This window comes from Nansenia antarctica (assembly GCF_963989245.1).
Source record: "Nansenia antarctica genome assembly, chromosome: 12".
Classification (NCBI taxonomy): Eukaryota; Metazoa; Chordata; class Actinopteri; order Argentiniformes; family Microstomatidae; genus Nansenia; species Nansenia antarctica.
In genome coordinates this window covers 16,946,371-16,968,091 of record NC_137682.1, presented here as the reverse complement: position 1 = coordinate 16,968,091, position 21,721 = coordinate 16,946,371, and the positions used below count along the sequence as shown (strand labels likewise).

Sequence of the window (21,721 nt, the reverse complement as noted above, 5' to 3'; positions counted from 1 at the left end):
CAAATACCTGTAAATATACCTTGTCATCTCTATTTACTCTCAACTCTCAAAGGTTTTAGTTGGATTATGTTACGCACTGGGTTTGTGTGTTGCTTGGACACAATTCAATACATTGTTAACCGTTGGCAGAACCTCTCATTGGGCAGACCATCGTTAGCTAGTAGCTGTCGACACCAGCGAGCTAACAAATGCGTTGCGCATTCAAAATGACAGCTCGCGTCTCTGAACGGCAGTGTGAACCCGGTGCTTAGGTGGGAACGGATGGATTAGTAGGTTTAGACTTTTCTACGATTCTGTCTTTAATAGTAAAGGTGACGATTCTTTGTCCTCTTTAGATAGTGCTCTTGTCTTGCATGGAGCCCCTGACTTTCTTTGTCATGTCCCTCCTCCGTAGTGTTGTGTTTGGACACTCGACGTGTCTGTCATTGTTCCCGGGTTGGTGATTGGTGGCTCGGATGTTCCGAGGTTGGTGATTGGGTGGCTCGGATGACACCGTCAGTTGTGTTTGCTCCTCTCTGCGTTCTTCAACATGGCCTACTAGTATGATGTTGGAGAGAGACGGGATTATTGCTGCCAAATGACATGTTTGTTGCTGTTCGTTTAACCCTGCCCGAATATATCTATTTTTTCTTAAAAACGTTAACTCTGTTAATGCATAGTTACAGCTGTCTTCTGTAAGGGCCAGGTGACATTCACTCTGTTGTGGAGATATTCTCCTGGATCAGTCGTGGTTAACAGCCCAGCTAAGCTGTCGGAACTCGGAAGGTTAGATTTGTGTAATGTCGGCCGACCTCTTCACAAAGCCATGTCTCCCAGAGCAAAATGGATGGCGTTGTTGTTCTGAGTTGTCATCTTGACTCAGACCCCGGCGACGTCACTAGAACATTTGTTCAGTCTTATCTTACAATCCTGCTTTCACACGTGATAGGAACAGAAGCTTGGTGACTTGGGGGTTTGGGATTTTTCTTGACACTCACTGGTAACAGGATTTGCACAGGCGTTTTTCATGCTTTGGTTTTCTTAATTGTGTCATTTGAATATATGCCCTGTTCAGCTCTGTTCCTTATGACAGGTGAATGTCCTGCTCCAGCAGGGGCACAGGTAAGCTTCAGGTGTCCCCCAATTCTCTGACTCTTAACTCACCGTTATGTATGGCAGCGGTTTCCATGGTGATGGACCCTCCCGGAGGGCGAGATGAGCGACGGAGACAGGCGGAACGTCTTCGCCGCGAGGAGGCGTACTATCATTTCATCAACGAGCTGAGTGAGGAGGAGTACCGCCTCATGAGGGATAGCAACTTGCTAGGCACACCTGGTGAGATACTCTACTGATAGTGAACAAACCTACAAATGTAGCTACCCCTGTGTGTGAGAGTCTCTCGTACATTTCCACACCGATCTGACGAAGGACATGTTGTTACTCAGGTGAGGTGACGGCAGAGGAGCTACGACAGCGTCTGGACGGAGCGAAGGAGCGTGTGTCATCTCAGCCCCGCCCTGAGCCACGCCCACAGAACACAGAGACCGGAGAGGAGGAGGGCAGCAGCGGTGAGGGGGAGGAGAGAGGGGCGGGAGGAGGAGGAGGAGGAGGGGCAGGTAGGGATATGAGGGATGGGAGGTAGAGAGAGTGCTAGCACTGGTTGAGCCCACAGGGTTATAGTTTGAACTTCTAAAGGCTGTACAAGTAGAAAGATTGGCTCAAATGCTGTATTTTTAACATCATATCAGGGCGGGGGGGGGGGGGTTGATGATAGGAAAGCATGTGCTGTATGTCAGATTCATTGTCATAGTCTCAGTTTATATTCTAATCCACAGTAATGAGCTGCCTTTTCTGGTCTTTCCTAGGGACTGCTGCTGAGCCAGGAGCAGAGACTTCCAACGGCGACTCCCTGCTGGAGTGGCTGAACACGTTCCGCCGTACGGGCAACGCCACCCGCAGCGGGCAGAGCGGCAACCAGACGTGGCGGGCGGTCAGCCGCACCAACCCCAACAGCGGCGAGTTCCGCTTCAGCCTGGAAATCAACATCAACCACGAGCAGCCAGAGCCGGGGGAGCACAGCGACGCCCCTGACCCCGCAGAGCTGCCCGTGCCCCCCGCGGCCTCCGCCCCGATACGCACCGCCCCCTACGCCCCCCCCTCCCCCTACAGCCCACCCAGACCCGCCCCGTACCCGTTGGTCCGCAGGAGGGCTCAGGCACGCCGCACTCGCAGCAGCACCACCCCCACCCCTCCCCTCACCCCCCCGTCCCTCACGACACCCGTCTCCCCCCCGACCGCAGCCCTCAGGAGGGCCGCAGTCCTGCACTCCCCATCGCCCCCCCCTCCAGTTGCCCCTCTTACCCCCCAAGATCAAAGCAGCCCCGCTCAGCCCCAGCCCCCGAACGCAGCGGCGGCAGGGGAGGGGCAGGACGAGGCGAATGCTGCCGCCCTGGACTGCCCCCGCGTCCCTCCCCAGACTGGCCCCCAGGGGGCGGTGGTGGGACGCGAGCCTCGCAGCAGCAGGACTCGATCCCGCGGGCGGATGCGCAGGGCTGCGTCCGGAGGCGGGGGGGCTTCTTCACGGTCGTCACGGCGAAGCCGTTCTCCCTTGCAAAGAAACCCGGTCCCCAGCGCCGCCCCGCCCCCGGGCGGCGGGGGGGTTAGCGGTTCTAACGGCCACAGTGCAGAGCCCGACGATGGAGCTGCTTCTGTTTGGGGGAGGCTGGGGGAGGCTGTAACAGAGCCTGCCGTCTTAACAGAGCCCGCCCCTGAGGCGAGGGAACAGGAGGGGGAGTCTCACACAGCCGGGGTAGGAGTGGTGGGCGTACGGCGCCACCCCACCATCATGCTGGACCTGCAGGTGAGACGGATCCGACCCGGGGAGAACCGGGACCGGGACAGCATCGCCAGCCGCACGCGCTCCCGCGCACGCGCGGCCGAGAACACGGTCACCTTCGAGAGCGACAGCGGCGGCTTCAGACGCACCATCTCCCGCTCGGAGCGAGCGGGGATCAGAACCTACGTCAGCACCATCCGGATCCCGCTGAGGCGGATCAGCGAGACGGGCCTGGGAGAGCCCAGCTCCACCGCCCTGCGCTCCATCCTGCGCCAGATCATGACGGGCTTCGGAGAGCTCAGCTCCCTCATGGAGACGGAGGCCGACTCGGAGACGGTGGCGCCCAGCCACCAGGACCCCAGCGGTCTCAGCGCCAACGTGCCGCAGGCTTACCGTATCCACGGCAACGAGAGCACCCCTGGCCAAGGGGGCGTCGGAGGGACGGAACCGGAGAGAGAAGGGGGGCCAGTGGGGGCGGGGGAAGAGGAGGAGGGGGGAGGCGGTCAGGCGAGGTTAGGCGGGGGGGCGGCCAACCCGAATGAGGGGCGGCCCACGAGTAGGGACACTAACAACCTGGTGGAGAACGGGACGCTGCCCATCCTGCGGCTGGCGCACTTCTTCCTGCTGAACGACGAGGAGGACGAGGAGCACGCCCGTGGCCTGACCAAAGAGCAGATCGACAATCTGGCCACGCGCACCTACGGCCAGGCCAGCCTGGAGGGGGAGCTGGGCCGAGCCTGCAGTGTCTGCATCAACGAGTACGCCCAGGGGAACAAGCTCCGCCGTCTGCCCTGCACCCACGAGTTCCACATCCACTGCATCGACCGCTGGCTCTCGGAGAACAACACCTGCCCCATCTGCAGGCAGCCCATCCTCCCAGTGCACCAGGACTGACCCCTGACCCCTCGACCCCCCCACCCCGCTTCCCCCCCACAAATCCCACTTCGCCCTCTGGTGGCTGAACTGAGCATGCCCGAGCGGGCCCCGCATGTACATAGCGCTTTCATGTTTTCATTTCATTGAGAGATCCATTGTGTTAAAGCTGAAAAAAAAAGAAGAAGTAGAACCAAAAACGGGGGGCGGGGGGGGGGGGGGAAGAAAAAAACAACAACAACCTTTTTAAGGCAGAGAATTAACAAAGCTTTATTTTTTTAGACGACTTCTTCTTTGGTTTCAGCACCTTGTTCTGTTGAGTTGTTTTTATTTGACTATCTTCTTCTTCTCGTCTTTTTCTCTTTGGCCTCTGTCACAATGCTTGGGAGGTCAACGTGTATGGATAGCACTTAACGCTTAAGAAGCTTCAATAGCTGCTGCTGATCAGTCTCACTCTCTAGCTCTCGTGTCTGACATCTGGGACGCCTTCCCATTCCCACATGGACTACAGCGATCGATCTCTAGATCAGTCTCTGATTTGATACGTGTAAATAAGTCACCGCCTGCGTTTTTTGGGTTGAGAAGAGAAGGTCCTTAAACCCCTCAGTCGCTTTGCATTTTAAAAGAAAAATATAAAGTAGGAACCCTTTATTTTAAAGAGCCTCCATTGGAACCTTCCACTTCAAAGCTATGTTGTCCCTTTTAAAAGTGTTCTCTTATTACAGCAGATTATAAAATGGTTTTAAGTTGTTTGGACAAAGAAGGCTAGTATTAATTTTATTTTAATTTGTACACTTTGGTTGTACGTGGCCAGTGGTCCATAGTTGGGTTTTTGATTGCTCTCCTTCCTTTAAGCGCTCATCTTGCCATCAATTTCACATACACCCACAATGGTCAGTTAATGGCAATGCATACTTGGTTCCCTAAGATCTCACCCCTTCAAATCAGCTACTGCCTTTGACACAGAAGTGTGTTAGTAACACAATTCAGAAGGAAACACTGAACGCAAATGATAATCAGGAAGTCAGTGAAGTAATTGAGCTAAGTAAGTACTTGTAGTAGACATAGTCTGTTGTGGCTATTCGACAACAATGTTCATGACAGATAGGGAGGAGTTGTGCAATAATATGAGGGGGTGGTGGTGGGGGGGGAAGACAGCATTGCGTAGTTAAACGTTAATGGTGCTGGTTCTCATTGTTGGTTACTCCTTGACCTCCTGTTTAAATCAGGGCATAGAGAGTACCCCTCCCAAAACCTCCCATCTCAGAGAGGGAACCGCCATCCAACCCTCAAATCTAGAGTTTAGCCACCTGACAGAAACAGACAGGCAGTTTGTCTTCTGCTCTTGAAAAGATGCTGGTGCTCGTCTCCACAACACACTCATATATCCCAGGCACCGTCTTTTTTTTGGGGGGGGGCTCCTCAGCAGGGGATGGGGAGGTGTTTGTGGAGAAATGTTATGGACTGATTGCACGTCAGTCCCTTAATGCCTTCCCCTGGCTCACACACCTTTGGGTCTTCAGATTCGTGAGGGCTGATTTGGTGAATATCCAGAATCTCTCTCTCTCTCTCACCCCATACTTCTTACTTTCACTGTACTACCTATGCTGTCCTAGATTTGTGAACACCAAATGCATCTTGCTCCCCCCATTGTATGCCAGTTGGCTCTTCCGATGCAGTGTCACTCTTCCACCCAGAGGGGCAGTATTCACAACAGTGAGAGCTGGAATGGTGTCATGTTGTTGCATCTTTAAGGCATCCTGGCGTTGTCCCAAGCAGAAGAAACCAGTGACTGATTTGATACCCGACATATTTCTCTTTGCATACTTGTGCGTGCGTGTGCGTGTGTGTGTGCGTGTGCGTGTGTGTGTCAGAAGAATTGACTCAAATACAGGGAAGTATTTGAGATGTGCTTGATTTACTGTCGCTAGCAGTTTGCACATTTGGGATCGTTCCACCAAGTAGATTAAATCAAGTGCAGCTCAAAGTATTTGGAAGTGTGTGTGTGTGTGTGTGTGTGTGAGTGTGTGTGTGTGTGTGTGAGTGTTAGAGCTGAAGGAAGTGACAAAAACAGAATGTCCTAAACGTTTCTCTAATCTCATCAGTCGCCTGAATGTCCATCAAAGATGGAGTGGGAGGAGATTGTGGCCACCCAATTCAGAAAATAAATATTTATTCTGTTCCTATTTAACGAGATAAAAAAAACAACCTTTGAGATATGAATATGTATTATGTTATAATGTGATAAGATTAAACAAAAAAAAGAAAAAAAAAGTTAAAATTAATATGTATTCTGTTACTATGTAATAAAATAAAACACATGGGTTTTCTTCTCTGCTCCTTAACAATGGAAAATTAAATACAGCTTTGTTATGCCTGGAGTTATTTTGTGATCTCTTTCTTTGCTGCCTCCCCGGGGTCAATGTGTTCCACGTTGTTTCTCCCCATCCACCATCAGTTCCCACATGTTCTTACAATGATGAATGTCAGTGTCTCTATTCGTGCAGGTTGTTGGCTTTCTCGCGCACACGCATGCACAAAAAGGTTGACTGACATGTTTGAGGTTTATGTATGCCAATTGATATTATAAAGAGGTTTGGTAGGGAATGAAATCTCCAGTACCCATAAATGGACCGTTACTATGATAGCAGGGATTGTTGTTATGTTGCCAGTTAAACTACACAAACAATCTTAGACGGACGGGCAAGTCAGGGCAAGATAAAAGGGCACCAAACAAACTAGTTTATCCTGTGTGTTTATAGATGCACGACTACACAAACAATGCACTGTCTGCAAGCAGCCTCGTGACCTCAGCGTTAAGGCACGGTACATGCAGTTATGTGCCAAATGGGTGACAAGGCGTGAGCTTAGAATGATAAGGTTATATCTCCGTTTAGGGTAGTTCAGAGATATTGAGCGTCAAAGTTTTTACATTCCATGGCATTATTATGTTTGGTGAGATGGAACCTTTGTATTTTATGAATTACTAACTCAAAAATGTCAACATTTAAAAAAAATAACACCACACAGGCATTAATAAACACCTAATGGATCAGATTGTGTAAAAAACTTAATTTTGACAAAAATGGAGATCCTAGAACCTTATAATTCTAACGTCACGATGTGCCAAATGGGTGACAAGGGACGAGATTCACGCGAGTGGAGTGACGCAACTTTGTGGCGAGCACTTGGACGAGGACGCGCACGCACGCACGCACAACACATTATCTCCGTCACCCGTTGCGCGCGGCCGCGCTCGAGCTGAACCACAGAGGGTTGGCTGACCGATGTCCAGAGTCCGTAGACGTGATGAGTTTCCCGGCGAGCGCATCATTCCTCGGGGCCCGCATTCCCCCGCTGTGTCCGTGAGCCACGAGCAAGCCACGAGCATGCCAATATGCACAGATCTCTGCCCATATTCCTCTTCTAACCGTACACAGACCCGTGCAAGATCAGGATGTACTTCAACCGGAGATCGAAGAAGATCCACAGCGAGGGAGGTAAGCAATAAGCATGTTCCCCGCGGGGCCGATGTATGTAATATAGGCTATGTTATGTCAATGCTCCACGGGTAGTTCTATCTCTAAGCTCTGGAGAAGTAGGAACGAACTGTCAGCGACAAACATGGCACGGTTGATTTATTGCACGTTGATGAATCACATGCACACAGTGGGATCGTGTGTGTTTGGTAATGACAGCAGGGCCTGGATAGGGGACCGCTTGTGGTGGTGGCTTGAGCCATGGACTGCGGCACCGGGGGCGGTGCAAGGCTTCAGGCTTGTCATCCACAGTCAGTGCAACACAGAGGAGCTATTATTCTTTTGGCACGAATGTCAGCTGGTTGGGTGCGGAACCCACAAACAAGTGAACATCACGCAGTGAACTGGCCTTAAGCTACTACTACTACTACACAATCGTTTTTTCCCCCTCTCTAAATGCTATATTCCTTCCTGAGTGATGGCAGAGAGATGGAAATAGAGAGATTAGGATGCGGGGGGGGGGGTGCAGGTGAGCAGGGACGAGATGTCATGGCTTTACTGTCAACATAATCTTGTGCGCGCACCGTGCGAGTTGCAATATAGATACATGTAGACTTGCATTGGTTTATTCTCGCTACCATGATGAGAGGGGAAGTATATGACGAGGGTTGGCATTTCCAATGTTTTGATCCATCTTCATACAGTCTTTGATGCATCTTTATACAGTGCGGTACACCGTGGGGAGAGAGCCAGACGTTTAACTACATCGATGACTTAAACACCACGTGACTCTTTAAAGCGCTCTCTTTATTCTAAGCCCGCCGGGGCTCATGCACCTGTTGAGGTCAGGTCACACGGGGACCGGATAGAGTAGGTCACTTATCCATATTTAAGACATGGTGTTTAAGTTCTGTTGTAAGACTGTCATTTATCCTTTTGAAAATAATGCGTCATGAAATGCGATTTTTTTTCAGCGGCCCAAGACAAGCCTTCGGGATCTGCTCAATAGGCCTACAGTACAAATCGGCCCTCTGTGGTCATGGACTACAAGCCTGACTTGCATTATTTTGACTGCGTCAAGATCAGATTGACAGGGCGGTTTGGGTTAAAGGCTCTGGGGGCTATGGAGGAGGACGAGGAGGAGGAGGTCAGGGTTTTGGGAGAGAGCTGGCTGGGGGCTGGGCGGTTTGGCAGCCAGTTGCCCGGGAGGTACCAGTTGCTGCCTTTGGACAGGGGGCTTTGTAGAGATTGTCCTGGAAGAGAGCCCGCATGTGCATGACTGAGTGATGATGAGTGACTAGCGCAAGTGCATTGTGGGACAGTTTTTGCAAGCGCATTATAGAGCTGTGTGTGTGTGTGTGTGTGACTACTGCCTGCCTCCAGCAGGTTCCGGAAATAGAAAGCAGGCCATATTGCCGAGAAAGAGAGATGCCAACTGGGCTGCAGGAAATGTCAGATAAACAGGATAGGAGAAAAGCACATCTGGAAAACGCTAGGAGGAAACACTAGGGTGAAAACCCAACCCTGTTGAACCCTGTTTCCACCCTCAGTCAGCTGCTTTCGTGGTCCTGTGAGATATTCAAGTAGGCCTATCACATTAGTCATTAATCATGAGGACTCAGTCCTCTGCCTTACTCTTCTTTCTTTCTTTCTCTCCCGTCCTTGTAATCCTTCCTGGCTCTTTGCTCTTTGCACCCATGGCTGCTGCTGACACACACACACACACACACACACACACACACACACACACACACACACACCTCCATATGGAGATTGAAAGGGTGAAGACAGCAGCTGATTTATTAGGGAAGTAGAGGTTATGCACCAGCTCATAGGTGCCAGGCAGGCCAGACAGTACAGATGAACATGTTCCTATCATCTACAGGTGAAAGAACAGTGTCAGTGTGTCATTCTGTGCAGGTGGAAGTATGTCAGCTGCAAAAGCTCCGTCACTGGGAAATTGTGGTTCACCCCATGGAGATCTTTTTTCTCGATCGATTTCTATGGTTCACCCTCCCTGACCACAATGTGTGAAGCTCTGTGTGAATGGAGGGGTGGGTATGCTATGCCTGCTGCATTGTCTGGATGGTATAGTGAACAGTAACTATGCCTAATGGAAATGAATCACTGTACCCTTCAGGGATGTATGTTTTGGTGGATTGCGTAACATAATTGTGTGTGTGTGTGTGTGTGTGTGACTTATGACATCGGTCATTGTGATAGTCTGGCCTGTTTGGAACAGATAACGCCTGGTTGTCATGGCTGCCAAGCTGTTAAGGATACCATTTGGGAAATGGAAGTACCAGAAGAACTGTTGTCAGATTAGAAGGCATTTACACCATCTGGCCACAGAGGGGCAATGTTGCACACACTTCATTGACCTTCCTCCATTATTTCTGTACACTCATAACCAACCACATACAGTTCAGTTCATATACCGACACACAAAAACACACATGCACATATTCTACTGTACATCTTCTTCATCCACCCACTGATTCTTACCCACACAGCGTTGACTCAGGTGTGTGTTGCTTTGTGAGGTGGGTAGCTTCGGTACTGACTTGCTGTTGTGTGTGTGTGTGTGTGTGCGTGTGTGCGTGTGCGTGTGTGTGTGTTGTTCTCTCCGGCGGCGGCCTCTCTCCGGCTCCCTCAGAGCAGTTAGTGTTGACTCCCATTAGGCAGCAGGAGCCCACCGACCTACAGGACCCAGAGCTGGGCGTCGGTGCCACCATGCGCTCCCGCCTCGCAGACAGGTTTGACAAAAGTGAGTTGGAAGTTTGCCTTGATACAGGCTGGCTGGCGCCCCCTGCTGCTTGGGAGTCACAGGTGCATGCAGCCAATCTCAAAACAGCTCGGAGCAGTGGTCTCCAATCCTGGTACCCGGAGAGCTGCAGAGATCAAAGGAGTCGGTCACACCCTGCACACCCTGTATCTCTCCAGGGCGTATCTCTGCACACCCTGTGTCTCTCCAGGGCTTATCTCTGCACACCCTGTATCTCTCCAGGGCGAGGGTTGGTGAGCAGTGACTTGACTGGAGCCTGACCTCTCTCAACAGTCGTTGCATGTGCTTGTAGAAAGTACACACAAACCCACACTCCACTCACACAGGCACAAATGTGAGCATTCATGGACACACACATCGATTCAGTTTAGATATACAGTAGAAGGGTTGCAACATTTTGCCCAAAAAATAGTTTTGGGAAACTTTCCAATAATTTGGAAAACATTTTGACAAATTATCGGAAAGTTATCCAAACGTACTGGAATTTTGTAACCCTCTATAGTAGTACACTGTAATGGACACATAACACAAACCTACAGAGCAACATGCGCATTCATCTACGCACACACGCACACACGCACACACACACACACGCACAGACACACACGCACACACGCACAGACACATGCATATGCACATGGCATGCCTTAAAGCAAGCGCATGGATGCATGCATGTGTTTGAGTTCAATATTACAGTGGATTGGTGGTGGGTGATCATTGCATGTGAACTGCATTGCTGCATTAGATGGTAGTGGGTTGTGTGTGTGCGTGTCAATGTGCGTCCAACCTCCTATAGCTTTAAGCTTTGTGTAAGTTAGTGTTAAGGTGGGCCTTTAGTGTAAGTATGGGCCTTGGTAATAATCCTGGGTGTATTTACATATGTGGGACTTGAGAGTATGTGTGTGGGTATGAATATTATATGTGTGTGTGTTGATGGGAATAGTGATTCTGGTTGATTTAATAAGTTACATTATGCAATAGTATTACAGTTGTCAGAACAGTTATAGGCGGCTTGATCAGGCCCTCTTGTCTCTGTCTCCAGAAGAAGGTGTTTTGACTCAGGCTAAGCTGCTGCTGCCACTCCTATACTCAGCATGGTAAACACGGTGACTTCCGAATGGGCACTGGCAGCCCATATGGACACAGAGCAAGAGGGGGGGCTGAGCGAGGTCTCTGGTACTTTTCCATTGCCGTATGCTGTACCTCTCCATTGTGCACATGGCATTCGATCACTCAAAGACTCCGGTGATCTGGTCTCATCTTTTGACAACGCACATCAACACCTGAATTCCTAACAGTGTCCATGTGCGTACTCACCTGAAGGATTAGCCGTGAATGGATTAGCAGAAATTGCAAAGCAGACACAAGAGAGGATTACTCCCCTGCCCACTTGGCCTGTAAGAGGCTTTCACTTCCTACCCACAACTCCACCGTTGTGGCAACTGAACCCACTTTGCCGCCCCAAGCAAACCAGCAGACTTCCAGGCCAACCTTGACCTGCTGGGAGTAGGGGGCAGCCTGCAGATCACCTTGGCGAACCAGGAGGACAGCCATGGTGCATAGGAGTCAGAGAGCCAGAGAGCGCTCCATAGGTAATTCTTTCCTGACCCCATAACGGGACAAGCTCCAAATCAATGCCGAGCCATGTACTGGATACAGCAGTAGTTGAGTGAGTTAAACTGTGCTCCATGTTGGTACCAAACAGTGTATGACAATGACATTCCAATCTGTATTCCAGCTACGGCACAATTGTTATGTAACTTTTGGTGCCAACATAATATTATGCCATTTAGCTGACACTTTTATCCAAAGCGACTTACATTGCAGTGAGTGCACATTTTTTCAGTGTATATGATCCCAGCGGGGAATCGAACCCACAACCTAAGCGTTGTTAGTGCCACGCTCTACCAACTGAGCCACCGAGGAACATGGTTATATCAAACCAATTCTTAGCAAATTCCAAACTAAAAAACGGAATCTATTGTATGGATGTGAGAGGGAAGTCCGCTGAGCAAAGAGAGGTTCAAAAGGTCGAGATTAGGCATTCTTGGACTTTATTGATGAGAGGCTATTTGTTTGCGGGCACTATGTTTGTTTATAAAAACAAAACAAAAAGATTTAAGTGTCAACCTATAAGACCGACATCAGTGACAATGCCTGTATGACCTCTCCGATTCACCGATAATACCCCCGTTAGGACCAACTGACTAACTATCCCTCTGTTGGCTTGTGAGGGCTAAAGTCCGTATCTGTGTGAGTGATGGTGTGGTGTGGACTGTCGGGCTAAATCACAATAGCGATGTTTTCATGTCATTTAGAACACAATGCTGTCGCTCGGCCTAATCGGAGCTGCATAATAGTCGCTGAGGGAGACGCACAGACGGTTGGCGACATCCGAGTCGTCTGCTGAGTGAAGCCATGGACGTGCCACAGAGGCAGAGTGTCAGGTGAAATATGCACCGAGCGGGCATACAGGTTCATTATGCAGCCTGGCTGCCTAGATCCATTATTCAGGAGCTTGGCCTGCTTTTTAACTGCGAGGGAAAAAGGTTGGCACCGGGCCAGCGACTGACCTGAAAGGTCAGGTAAAGCCCAGAACAGCGGTACTGAGTAAAGAGCTTGTTATGGTGACAGTACAGATCGTTATATTTAATTGGGGGGAGATTTCTGGTTGTTTGTGTATGGGCAGGACAGCGTGACAGAGGAGAAGGAATGTGCAGCTTAGAATCAGGCTTAGATTTTTTTGGGCTAAATGCCAAAAATGTCAATGTAAATGTAGGCTGCGCGTCTGACGATACCTCCTCAGGTGATACTTAATTACCTGAGTATATCTAGAATCTAGATTAGTGGAAATGGCACAGCTTTATCACGATCAATGTGACTAGTTTTACCTGCCCTGAAGATCGGGGTCTGTGTCCTCAGGCCAGGATGAGTCTAGTTTTACCTGCCCTGAAGATCGGGGTCTGTGTCCTCAGGCCAGGATGAGTCTAGTTTTACCTGCTCAGGTGACCAGACCTTGTCTGTTGTAGATGCCAAGGTAAGTCAGACAGACCATGTGTGTGTTTGACCCCATCAGGTAGGTGAGCTTGCTGGGCCCAGGCCGAGGTTAGTTGCTGACTCACACCTCAGTAACGTCACGAGTTACTAAGGTGACTGTGCGCCTCGACTCCATCATGGAGGAGTATAACAGACGCATTGATCTGTTGAGGGAGAAATGAGAGAGCTGGAAGGGGGCTGCTGACAGCGCCAGTATTGATCTGAGGTAAAGTGGAAGTCGGGAAAAGGAGAGAAAGTGGGGGCCGAGTAAAAAGGTAGAAAGGAGGAATACCTTAAGAGCAGAGAGGTAGAGAGGGGGAATTAAAAAATAAAGAGGAGAGGAGAGAGAGTAAGTGAATTACAGAGGAGGATGAGAGGAGTGATGAGTGATGAGGATGAAGAGGTGGAGCAGGGTAACGGGTAAGGAGAGAGAAGTCAAGTTGTCTGCAGAAAAAGAGGGAAATGAGATGTCTTACAGGGGGGGTTGAGACGGGGAACAGGGGGGGGTTGAGAGGGGAACGGGAGGGAAACTGGGAGAGTTGAGAGAGGAACAGGGGATGAGAGGGGAACAGCATGGGGGTTGAGAGAGGAGCAGGGGATGAGAGGGGAACAGGGTGGGGGTTGAGAGGGAACAGGGGGAGGGTTGAGAGGAACAGGGGATGAGAGGGGAACAGGGGGGGTTGAGAGAGGGACAGGGGGGGTTGAGAGAGGGACAGGGGATGAGTTGAAAAGGAGAACAGGGTAAGTTGAAAAGGAGGGTTGAGAGGGTTGAGAGGGGAACAGGGGGAGGGTTGAGAGGGGAACAGGGTGGGGGTTGAGAGGGGAACAGGGGGAGGGTTGAGAGGGGAACAGGGGGAGGGTTGAGAGGGGAACAGGGGGAGGGTTGAGAGGGAACAGGGGGAGGGTTGAGAGGGGAACGGGAGGGGAACGAGGAGAGTTGAGAGAGGAACAGGGGGTAAGTTGAAAAGGAGGGTTGAGAGGGGGAACAGGGGGAGGGTTGAGAGGGGGAACAGGGAATTCAGAGAGAGAGAGAGAGAGAGAGACATATAACCAAGTGTGACTGTGTCTTCTTCCTTTTTCACCGCACTGACTATAACCTTGACGCATCCTCTACGAATAATCTACAATCCCCCACAACTTCCTCTCTCAGAGATGTACTTCTCACAGACAGTCCCTCTTGCATGAGGCTTGATGGGGGGGTGGGGAGGGGGGGGTTGGTTGGGTTAAGTGCTTGACCAAACAGCGCCAGAGTGGGTGGTTGATTGATGATGGTCTTCTCTTCCTGCATGCTGGATGCTTTGAAGTGAACATCTATCCCTGAACATGTGTCCTAATTTAGTAAACAGGTGCATGTTAGAATATTAATGATTTCACCATAGCGCTAATGACCTGCTTGTGTTTTGGTTGGGCCATTTCTGTCTTCCTACGATGGTACAGAACGGTACAACCTTACAAATGCTGAATATAGCTTACAACTTGGGCTCTCTCCATGTTTTCCATTGGCACATTATACCCATAGGAAACTATGACCCTAGGCTTTGTTACGATTGAACACAGCAGACATTCAATCCACCAAACCTCGGGCTGCTGTTATTGAATTATTGAATTATTGATGCAGAGTGACTGATGTTTACTATTCCAGCCACACATTGCCAAGTGTATGTCTCGCTCATGTGACTGACTACAAGCATTATAAAGTGGTACACCTTGCCTTGGCCCTCATTACGTTACATGATGTTCTGTTAGACTGTTACCTTAAAGAAGGAGAGGAGAGATAGCAGGTGGATGTCCAAGACAATCAGTGTGAGAAAGTGAGTAAAGCGATCTTCTGATGGATGACATTTGGTGTAATTTATACCCCGTAAAGTAAACCGACCCCTTTTTTCAGTGTTCGACCGTAGACACAATGCCAGCCTCGGGGGCTACTGGCCCTTTAAGCAACAGCTCTCTCCCCTCTCTGCTGGGAACACCGTAGTCAAGCCTCGATGTAGACATGGCTCGTTGTCTGGCGGGGGCATCATAGATTCATCATCATATCTCGGTGCATAGAGACATATAAATAAAGAGCCACGCCGGGGAAAAAAAGCCTTCTCGACTCGAACCCGCCAGAGACGGACCAATGCCCCGGCGGCAGGCAGAGGTGTGCGGGCAGCGGGCTGGTAACATTCACGAGCGTCGGGAGCTTCCCTGACAGCCAAGCCGTAGAAGGGGAACGAGGGACGGGCGTGCTGCTCCATCTGTCCTCGCCCGGGCTCGGTGTTGCGCCAGCTGGGTAAACTATTCTGTCACGTCCAGACCTGCATGTCGCGCTGCTCTCTCTCTGCTGCTTCTCCATTATTTAGCGCATCCCGATTCCCGATGATGGAAAAATGTTCTTCCGACGCTCAGTGGGTGTGCGCCTGCCTGCGGGCGAGGGATCGGTGCTTTTGCCTTGATTTAAAAACGGGGAAAAAAATGAAAATCAACACGTTTAATCATATTGTATTGTGTAACTTTTGAATAAAAATACTTGAAAAAAAAAAAAAACAAGGAGAGAAAAACGACAAAGGGAGACCGGGAGGTGCAAAACCGAACCAGAGTCGACTCGATTTGTGCTTGACAGACAGGGTGATGTATGGAACGGTGCAGGTGCAGAGAGAGCAGGGGCGCGACGTCACGTAACAAGTTCATATGTTATTATATTCCCAAATACACAAGGTTCTGCGCCGTATAAAAGGAGGCAAACCCACGGTGTTTGTTTCGCCTTTGTGCATCACTCAGCAGATTCTATACACAGGGGGTCCCGTGGGTGTGTGTATGTATTGGTGACGGAAGCGAGCACTGAAAGAAGAGGGGCTGGTTTAGAATGGGGGGAACGTCATTGACAGAGGGAGTAACCGCCTGGTTACATCAGCACACAGTGTAGCCTGCCTCTTGTGTTGGTCTGGTCCAGCCTCCAGTTTTTGAACTGTAAACCACATCTCTTATGTCTCTCCCCTGTCTCCCACACACACACTTACCCCAGCCTCGCCTCTCTCCCATCAATCGAACGGTGCAGGAGGGTCGTCCACCACAGGCTACCGCAAGGCAGAGGATGAGATGTCTGGAACTACTTCCCAGGAGGATCCCATAGATGCCACGGCCCGGACGGTTCTGCTCAACCGACCCCAGACCACCAAGTTCTGTGACAACCATGTCAGGTATGCTTTACACACCTGTACACACTGATTGGTAGTTGTGCTAGATATCTTTGACACTTATCTTGCATACTCTGTGATAGAGGTTGGCTGTTTTAGTTTTGTATCTTTTGGCTCATTTATTTTTGTGAACTTGTTGTCTGATTCGCCTAATATCCCAACCGGCATGTGACCGACCTTCAAGGTTGAAGTGTGGTTCGAATAATGTCAGTTGTTGTTTCAACGTTGACAAAACGTTGAAACAACGTTTAATACCAAATTACAAGTCGAGACAAAATTCAACAGTGATTCAACCTTGCTCCAGGACGCTGAGACAAAATTCAACAGTGATTCAACCTTGCTCCAGGGCGCTGATTCACCCGTGAATAAACGTTAAAATGTTGCCTGCTACCATTTTTGCGCAACCTCACCTGGTAAATAACTTTCTCATTAAGTTTTGCAAGCCTCAGCATGTAGGCTAGTTCGTGGTTAGAGAGTGTTTGAAGTGCTTCCTTTTTATGTTCAGCGCATCAAAGGAAAGTGCCTATGATTTCCTTAATCAATGAAGCCTCATAAAGTGTTAAAGTAGGCAATGCAAATAAAGCAAATACAGACAACAGAAGTAAACGTTAATAAGAAGCGTCTCAGGGAGAAATGTACTCTTGAGGATGCGACCCTGGGGGGTAGTTTAAGACTCAGATTAAGCCTAGTCCTGGACTTAATCACATCACCAATGGAGAATCTTCATTAAAGATACTTATTTGTCTAGAATTGGCCTTGTGTCTGGGAATGAATAGAATAGAATAGGATAGAAAAGGACTTAATTTGTTTTGAATAGAACAACATACGTAGTACTCAATCTAATTACAAAACAAGTCTTATCAATTCCTTTCACTAAGGGCTAAAATCAAACTCCCTGACACTACTCACACTACTTCCTCCAAAATTCTAACATGCCAGTTTTGAATAGTGTATACGACTCTGGCGAAGACAACGGAAGATGTGTAGTACAGTCGTCTGGATCGCTGACAGAGACGCATCTCGGGTCTAAAGCAGCAGAATATCCTGTGACTGAAACCCATGTGGGTGAAAGTTCTGGAGTCATGCGGCTATATATCAGGGTTATGGACTGGGAGTCCGCGGGGGACCTCTTTCACCAACGGTCTCGCAGCTGTTGTCTGCATGTTTGATGGCCACAGCTGTAGCTATAGCCGCAGTAACTAGAAGACCTTGACAGTATTGTAGCTTGAGTCAGTGTGACGCCAGCCGTGTATTGGTCCTGTATTTAGCTAATACCTTCGATAATTTCTGTTGTCTTGTATCATTTCTCTCTGGTGCTCGTAGAATCCATTTAGTCCATGTTACAGGGGAGGAATCCTTCCCTCAGTCAGTTAACACATATTGATCAGCCATTACTGTCAGGAGATTCGATTCTGCTCTGAAATGGAGCTATTTTAGTTCTATTGATACGATTAATGTGGGTGCTCTCCGGGCTCATCTTATTGGATCATGCGTTCCAGGCCTCTGATTGGCCAGTCGGGTTCTCTAGACGTGCCCTTTGATGTCCCTGTCTTCCCGAACCTATTTAGTCTATGTTTTAGGGATTCACTGCTCTTATTGATTCTGAGATGAAGGTCTTATAGCTCTTAGCCCTGACGCCTCCTACTCCCCCATCGTCCTCTACTCTAGCTGTTATTCACAGCCCCGGCCTCGTTCTCTGTCCTTGTGTGTTAAAGCGTCTCCTCTTGTCTGTCAATCACAGTCCTTCCGCAGCAATCAAACCAGCATTACCATAGATACACACATACACCCATACCTCCACACACACACCTAGACATACATGCACGCATACAAACACCCACACACACACACACACACAATGCATACTGCATACTGCATTATGTATGCAGGATATATCAAACATCTCCTCACTCATGTCCGTCAGAGTGTCCTGTGCTCAAGACCAAGCCTACGCATGCCCAGGGGACACGTTTAGTAAGAGGAGATGGTAACGCTTGAACAACGATGTTTTACGAAGGTCCAGGGTAAAGTTCAAACCGTGTCCTGGGTCCAGTATAACATATGAGACCCTGGGGCGGCTGTGGCGCAGGAGGTAGAGCTGCCGTCTAATGATCTCATGATTGGCAGATCGGCGGTTCGAGCCCCGGCTGGCCACATGTCGAGGGGGGTCCTTGGGCAAGACACTGAACCCCAAATTGCTCCCAGTGAGCGGGCCGGTGTAAGAGAAAATTATTATATGCAATAAGACATTTTTCTACATTTAAGATTTAAGACTCACAACATTAAATTGACTGTCTAGAGCAAGCTATAAAAAACTGATTTCCTGTTGTAAGCACACAATGAAACCTGTTTCTCTACTTGTTTTCCTGTGCTATACATTTATATGCAATTACCCTTCTGTGTTCCATAGTCTGTCTTTGACCCTAGAAACTCAAGACAATGTTGAACCACACCAGAGTGATTGCTCTGCGTTGTTCACTCCGGTGCCATCATTCCTCACCTTTGTTATACTGTAAGGAAGGGAGGGCCAGATTCCCCCCTAACCTTCATCCCCCATCATCTTCCTCCATGTACAAATTACCATCATTCCCCCCCCAAGATAGTCATTTGGACAGAGGAGGGAGAGAACAGGTTAATGGTGAGGAGACGGCTGCTACGAGGAGCTCTGGGCCGTGCACAGTGTCCCTGTGTGGGAGCATTGGTACGGCTTGAGGTTCTTTCAGGCCTAAGAACAACAGGATCATACAGCATAGACCTGGTAGCCATTTATTGCCCTCAGCAGGGTAAGGACGGGGTTAGAACTCTGCCTATAACTATGACAAACAGAAAAGATCAAAACACTGAAAGAAAAAGCTTGCTTCCAATGGTATATCCAACAGGTTGTTATGCTAAATTGCTTGAGTTATGTGTACCCCAGAAAGCATGTACTGGGGTGGTGTGGTAGTCGATCTTAAATAGACCTATGCATCCATGTTATATCTCATGGGTTTTAAGATATGCATATATAGATATAGCTAAAATCAGTACCGGTATATGGTCAATAATATTCCTTAGATTATTGTCTAAACATATATAGATATATTATATTGGTATTCATCTAACTAACTTGATCTAACTACTAACTTGATCTAACTAATCACTATGAATCTAACTACCGGTAACTTGGTATTGGTATCTAATATAGTTCCTGTAACACCGTAAACTCTATATCAGTAGTGTAGTTCTGTGTCTCCATACGAAGCACTAGTCTGGTTGCATAGAGGACATGCGGTTGATAGACAGGGAGAGAGGGGGCAGCTTGGCTTTGCAGCTGCAGTCTTATCTGGGTTCAACTCTCTCTCACCTCATTAGAGAAAAAACCTCTCTCTCTCATCCCAACTCTGGCACACTTACAAAGTAGTTAAGAAGTCATGTTTTAACATGTTTCCCTGTACACAAGATGTGTATTTGACAACTAGCTGGGTGTTCAAGTTGATGTTCTCACTTAAAACTCATCTCAGGGGCGCTTAGGTGGCGTAGTGGGTTAAACGTCGACCACGTAACCGCAGGGTTCCCGGTTCGATTCCAGCCGTGGACATGTCCTGCATGTCATGCTTCCTCTCTCTCTCTCACCCATTAAACTCATCTCATATCCGTGTATCAAAGATGATGAGTGATTAAAGGATCTTCAATAAAATCAACAGGGCAAGACGACCTGGAGTAGGGTAGAATCCATGTTTCCCTAGAGAGGCCCTCAAAGGCCTTGTTCAGGATGGTGAGGAGCGTGTCCTTCAGTGGCCCGGAGGTGACCTAATACCTAAATGCCATTTAATGATCACATCTATTGGGAAAAGAGCTGAATAAGACACATTTAGCTCTATAAAAGAGCTAACCCAGACCATGGTTAGCTAGTATGAGCTCGGGGATCCTCTTGTCCGCTTGTGTATTCCTAAGCTCCTCTGCTCGCTGTTTGTTGCATTCTGTGAAGCGTGCAATAAACGTTTACTTAAATTTTAGCCATCTTTGTCTCGCCTTGGTTTTTGCATTTTTTATGATTTTATACAGAGTCTCAAAAATCTCTCCTGGTAAATATATTTAATATTTTGAGTGGGACAAAATTCAGAGACAGGACAATCTTTATTTTCCCACACCAGCTAATATTTCACAGCTTAGACTATGGGGGAGATGCATTTGGCTGGTCATTTTGAAGAAAGGTGGAAAGTTCTCTGGGCGGAGAAAACATCCACTTCCAGGTCGTTTTTTTTTGTGTGTGATTTGGAGCTTGGCAGGGAAGAGCATTCTGTACCCCAATCTGGCGTTTCTCAGCTGAGACTTGACCACGAGGAACGCATGCCCTTTTCCAAGAGACTTCAGCGCTGGTAAATCGGGGTAAATGTGAATTTTGGCACCACGGGAAGAGAGAGACCCGGCCTCTCTGGCTAGCGTCAGGATATGCTCCTTGGTCTGGTAATGGTGGATCCATGCCATGAATGGACGTGGAGGGGCATCGCGAGTCTTACTGGTAATGGCGACTCTGGAGGAGTAGGGAAGGCATCAATATCGAACGTTTCCTTCAGGAATACCTCCATAAAGCTCCATGTCTGCCAGGGTTAGTGGCGCGTTGCTGGCAGTAGGTTGTTCGTTTCGGCTAGCAAGCGTCTCTACCGTATTGATCACCTTCAGGAGACTGTTCGTCTGTAGGCTGGAGTTGTTGTTTAGAAGGTTTTCCCATGATTAACCTTCAGTTCAGGTTTGCCCAGATTACTGGTAGCAATAAAGCAAATCTGTATCGATTTTAGAAAGGATTTGAACAGAGCTCTCCCGGAATGCACCGACTTCGCCATTAGACAAACCGGAAGTCCTCACAACCAGCATTACCAAACGCTACAGGAGAAACAGCTGCAGGACAGGCCTCAGATCAGCACACTCTGCCTCGTATTCCAAAGTAGTCACGAGGAGCTCCTAACTTTAGCCATCAATCAAACTGTGTGTGTGTGTGTGTCTGTCTGTATCTGTGTCTGTCTGTCTGTCTGTCTGTCTGTCTGTGTGTGTGTGTGTGTGTGGTATCATATGTCTGTGATTAGATTAAAGCTGGCAGATCTGGATCATGTGTGTGTGTGGTATCAGCCACTCGGAGGTATCAGGAGCAACAGGATGTGTCAATATCCGGGTCAGCAGCTGCCATTCCTGGTGGTGTTTGATGTCCTATTCTCAGTACTGTGTGTGTGTGTGTGTGTGTGTGTGTGTGTGCGTGTGTGTGTGTGTGTGTGTGTGTGTGTGTTTGCGTGCGTGTGGTTGTGGCTGTGGCTGTGGCTTTGGGCTGGTCTCCAAGGAGATCCTGATCATGCGATTATAGGATGTGATGCTCATTTACGCAGGCACACAAACACACCCAGACACACACATAGACACACCCACCCGCTCAAACACACAAACACACCAACAGGCCTCGGGAGATGGTCGTGGACGATGAAAGGCGATGCGGACCTTGAGTGTGAAGGCTGAGGGTTATATTTAGTTTTTTAATGGACGCTGCTGATGTTGTTGTCTGATCAATAAAGCTGATTGACAGATCAAT

The 21,721-nt window shown here is 48.9% G+C and overlaps 2 protein-coding genes across 2 annotated transcripts in view; both read left to right on the top strand.

The window, feature by feature from the left end:
• Nucleotides 1-1,166: 1,166 nt before the first annotated feature.
• On the top strand, nucleotides 1,167-3,898 carry rnf6 (ring finger protein (C3H2C3 type) 6; the record flags this gene model as incomplete). Its single annotated transcript, XM_080543290.1, has 3 exons — nucleotides 1,167-1,314; nucleotides 1,425-1,547; nucleotides 1,845-3,898. 3 exons carry the CDS (start codon nucleotides 1,167-1,169, stop codon nucleotides 3,707-3,709), a joined length of 2,136 nt encoding a protein of 711 aa, XP_080399416.1. The 3' UTR covers nucleotides 3,710-3,898.
• A 3,247-nt stretch (nucleotides 3,899-7,145) lies between these two features.
• The window catches only part of atp8a2 (ATPase phospholipid transporting 8A2), a gene marked incomplete at both ends in the record, with an annotated part of 58,030 nt that continues 43,454 nt past the window's right edge, over nucleotides 7,146-21,721 (top strand). Inside the window, 5 exons of the mRNA XM_080543592.1 lie at nucleotides 7,146-7,188; nucleotides 9,824-9,934; nucleotides 10,143-10,185; nucleotides 11,419-11,507; nucleotides 15,993-16,167. Of these exons, the coding sequence (XP_080399718.1) occupies nucleotides 7,146-7,188; nucleotides 9,824-9,934; nucleotides 10,143-10,185; nucleotides 11,419-11,507; nucleotides 15,993-16,167 (461 nt within the window). The remainder of the gene's footprint in view (nucleotides 7,189-9,823; nucleotides 9,935-10,142; nucleotides 10,186-11,418; nucleotides 11,508-15,992; nucleotides 16,168-21,721) is intronic.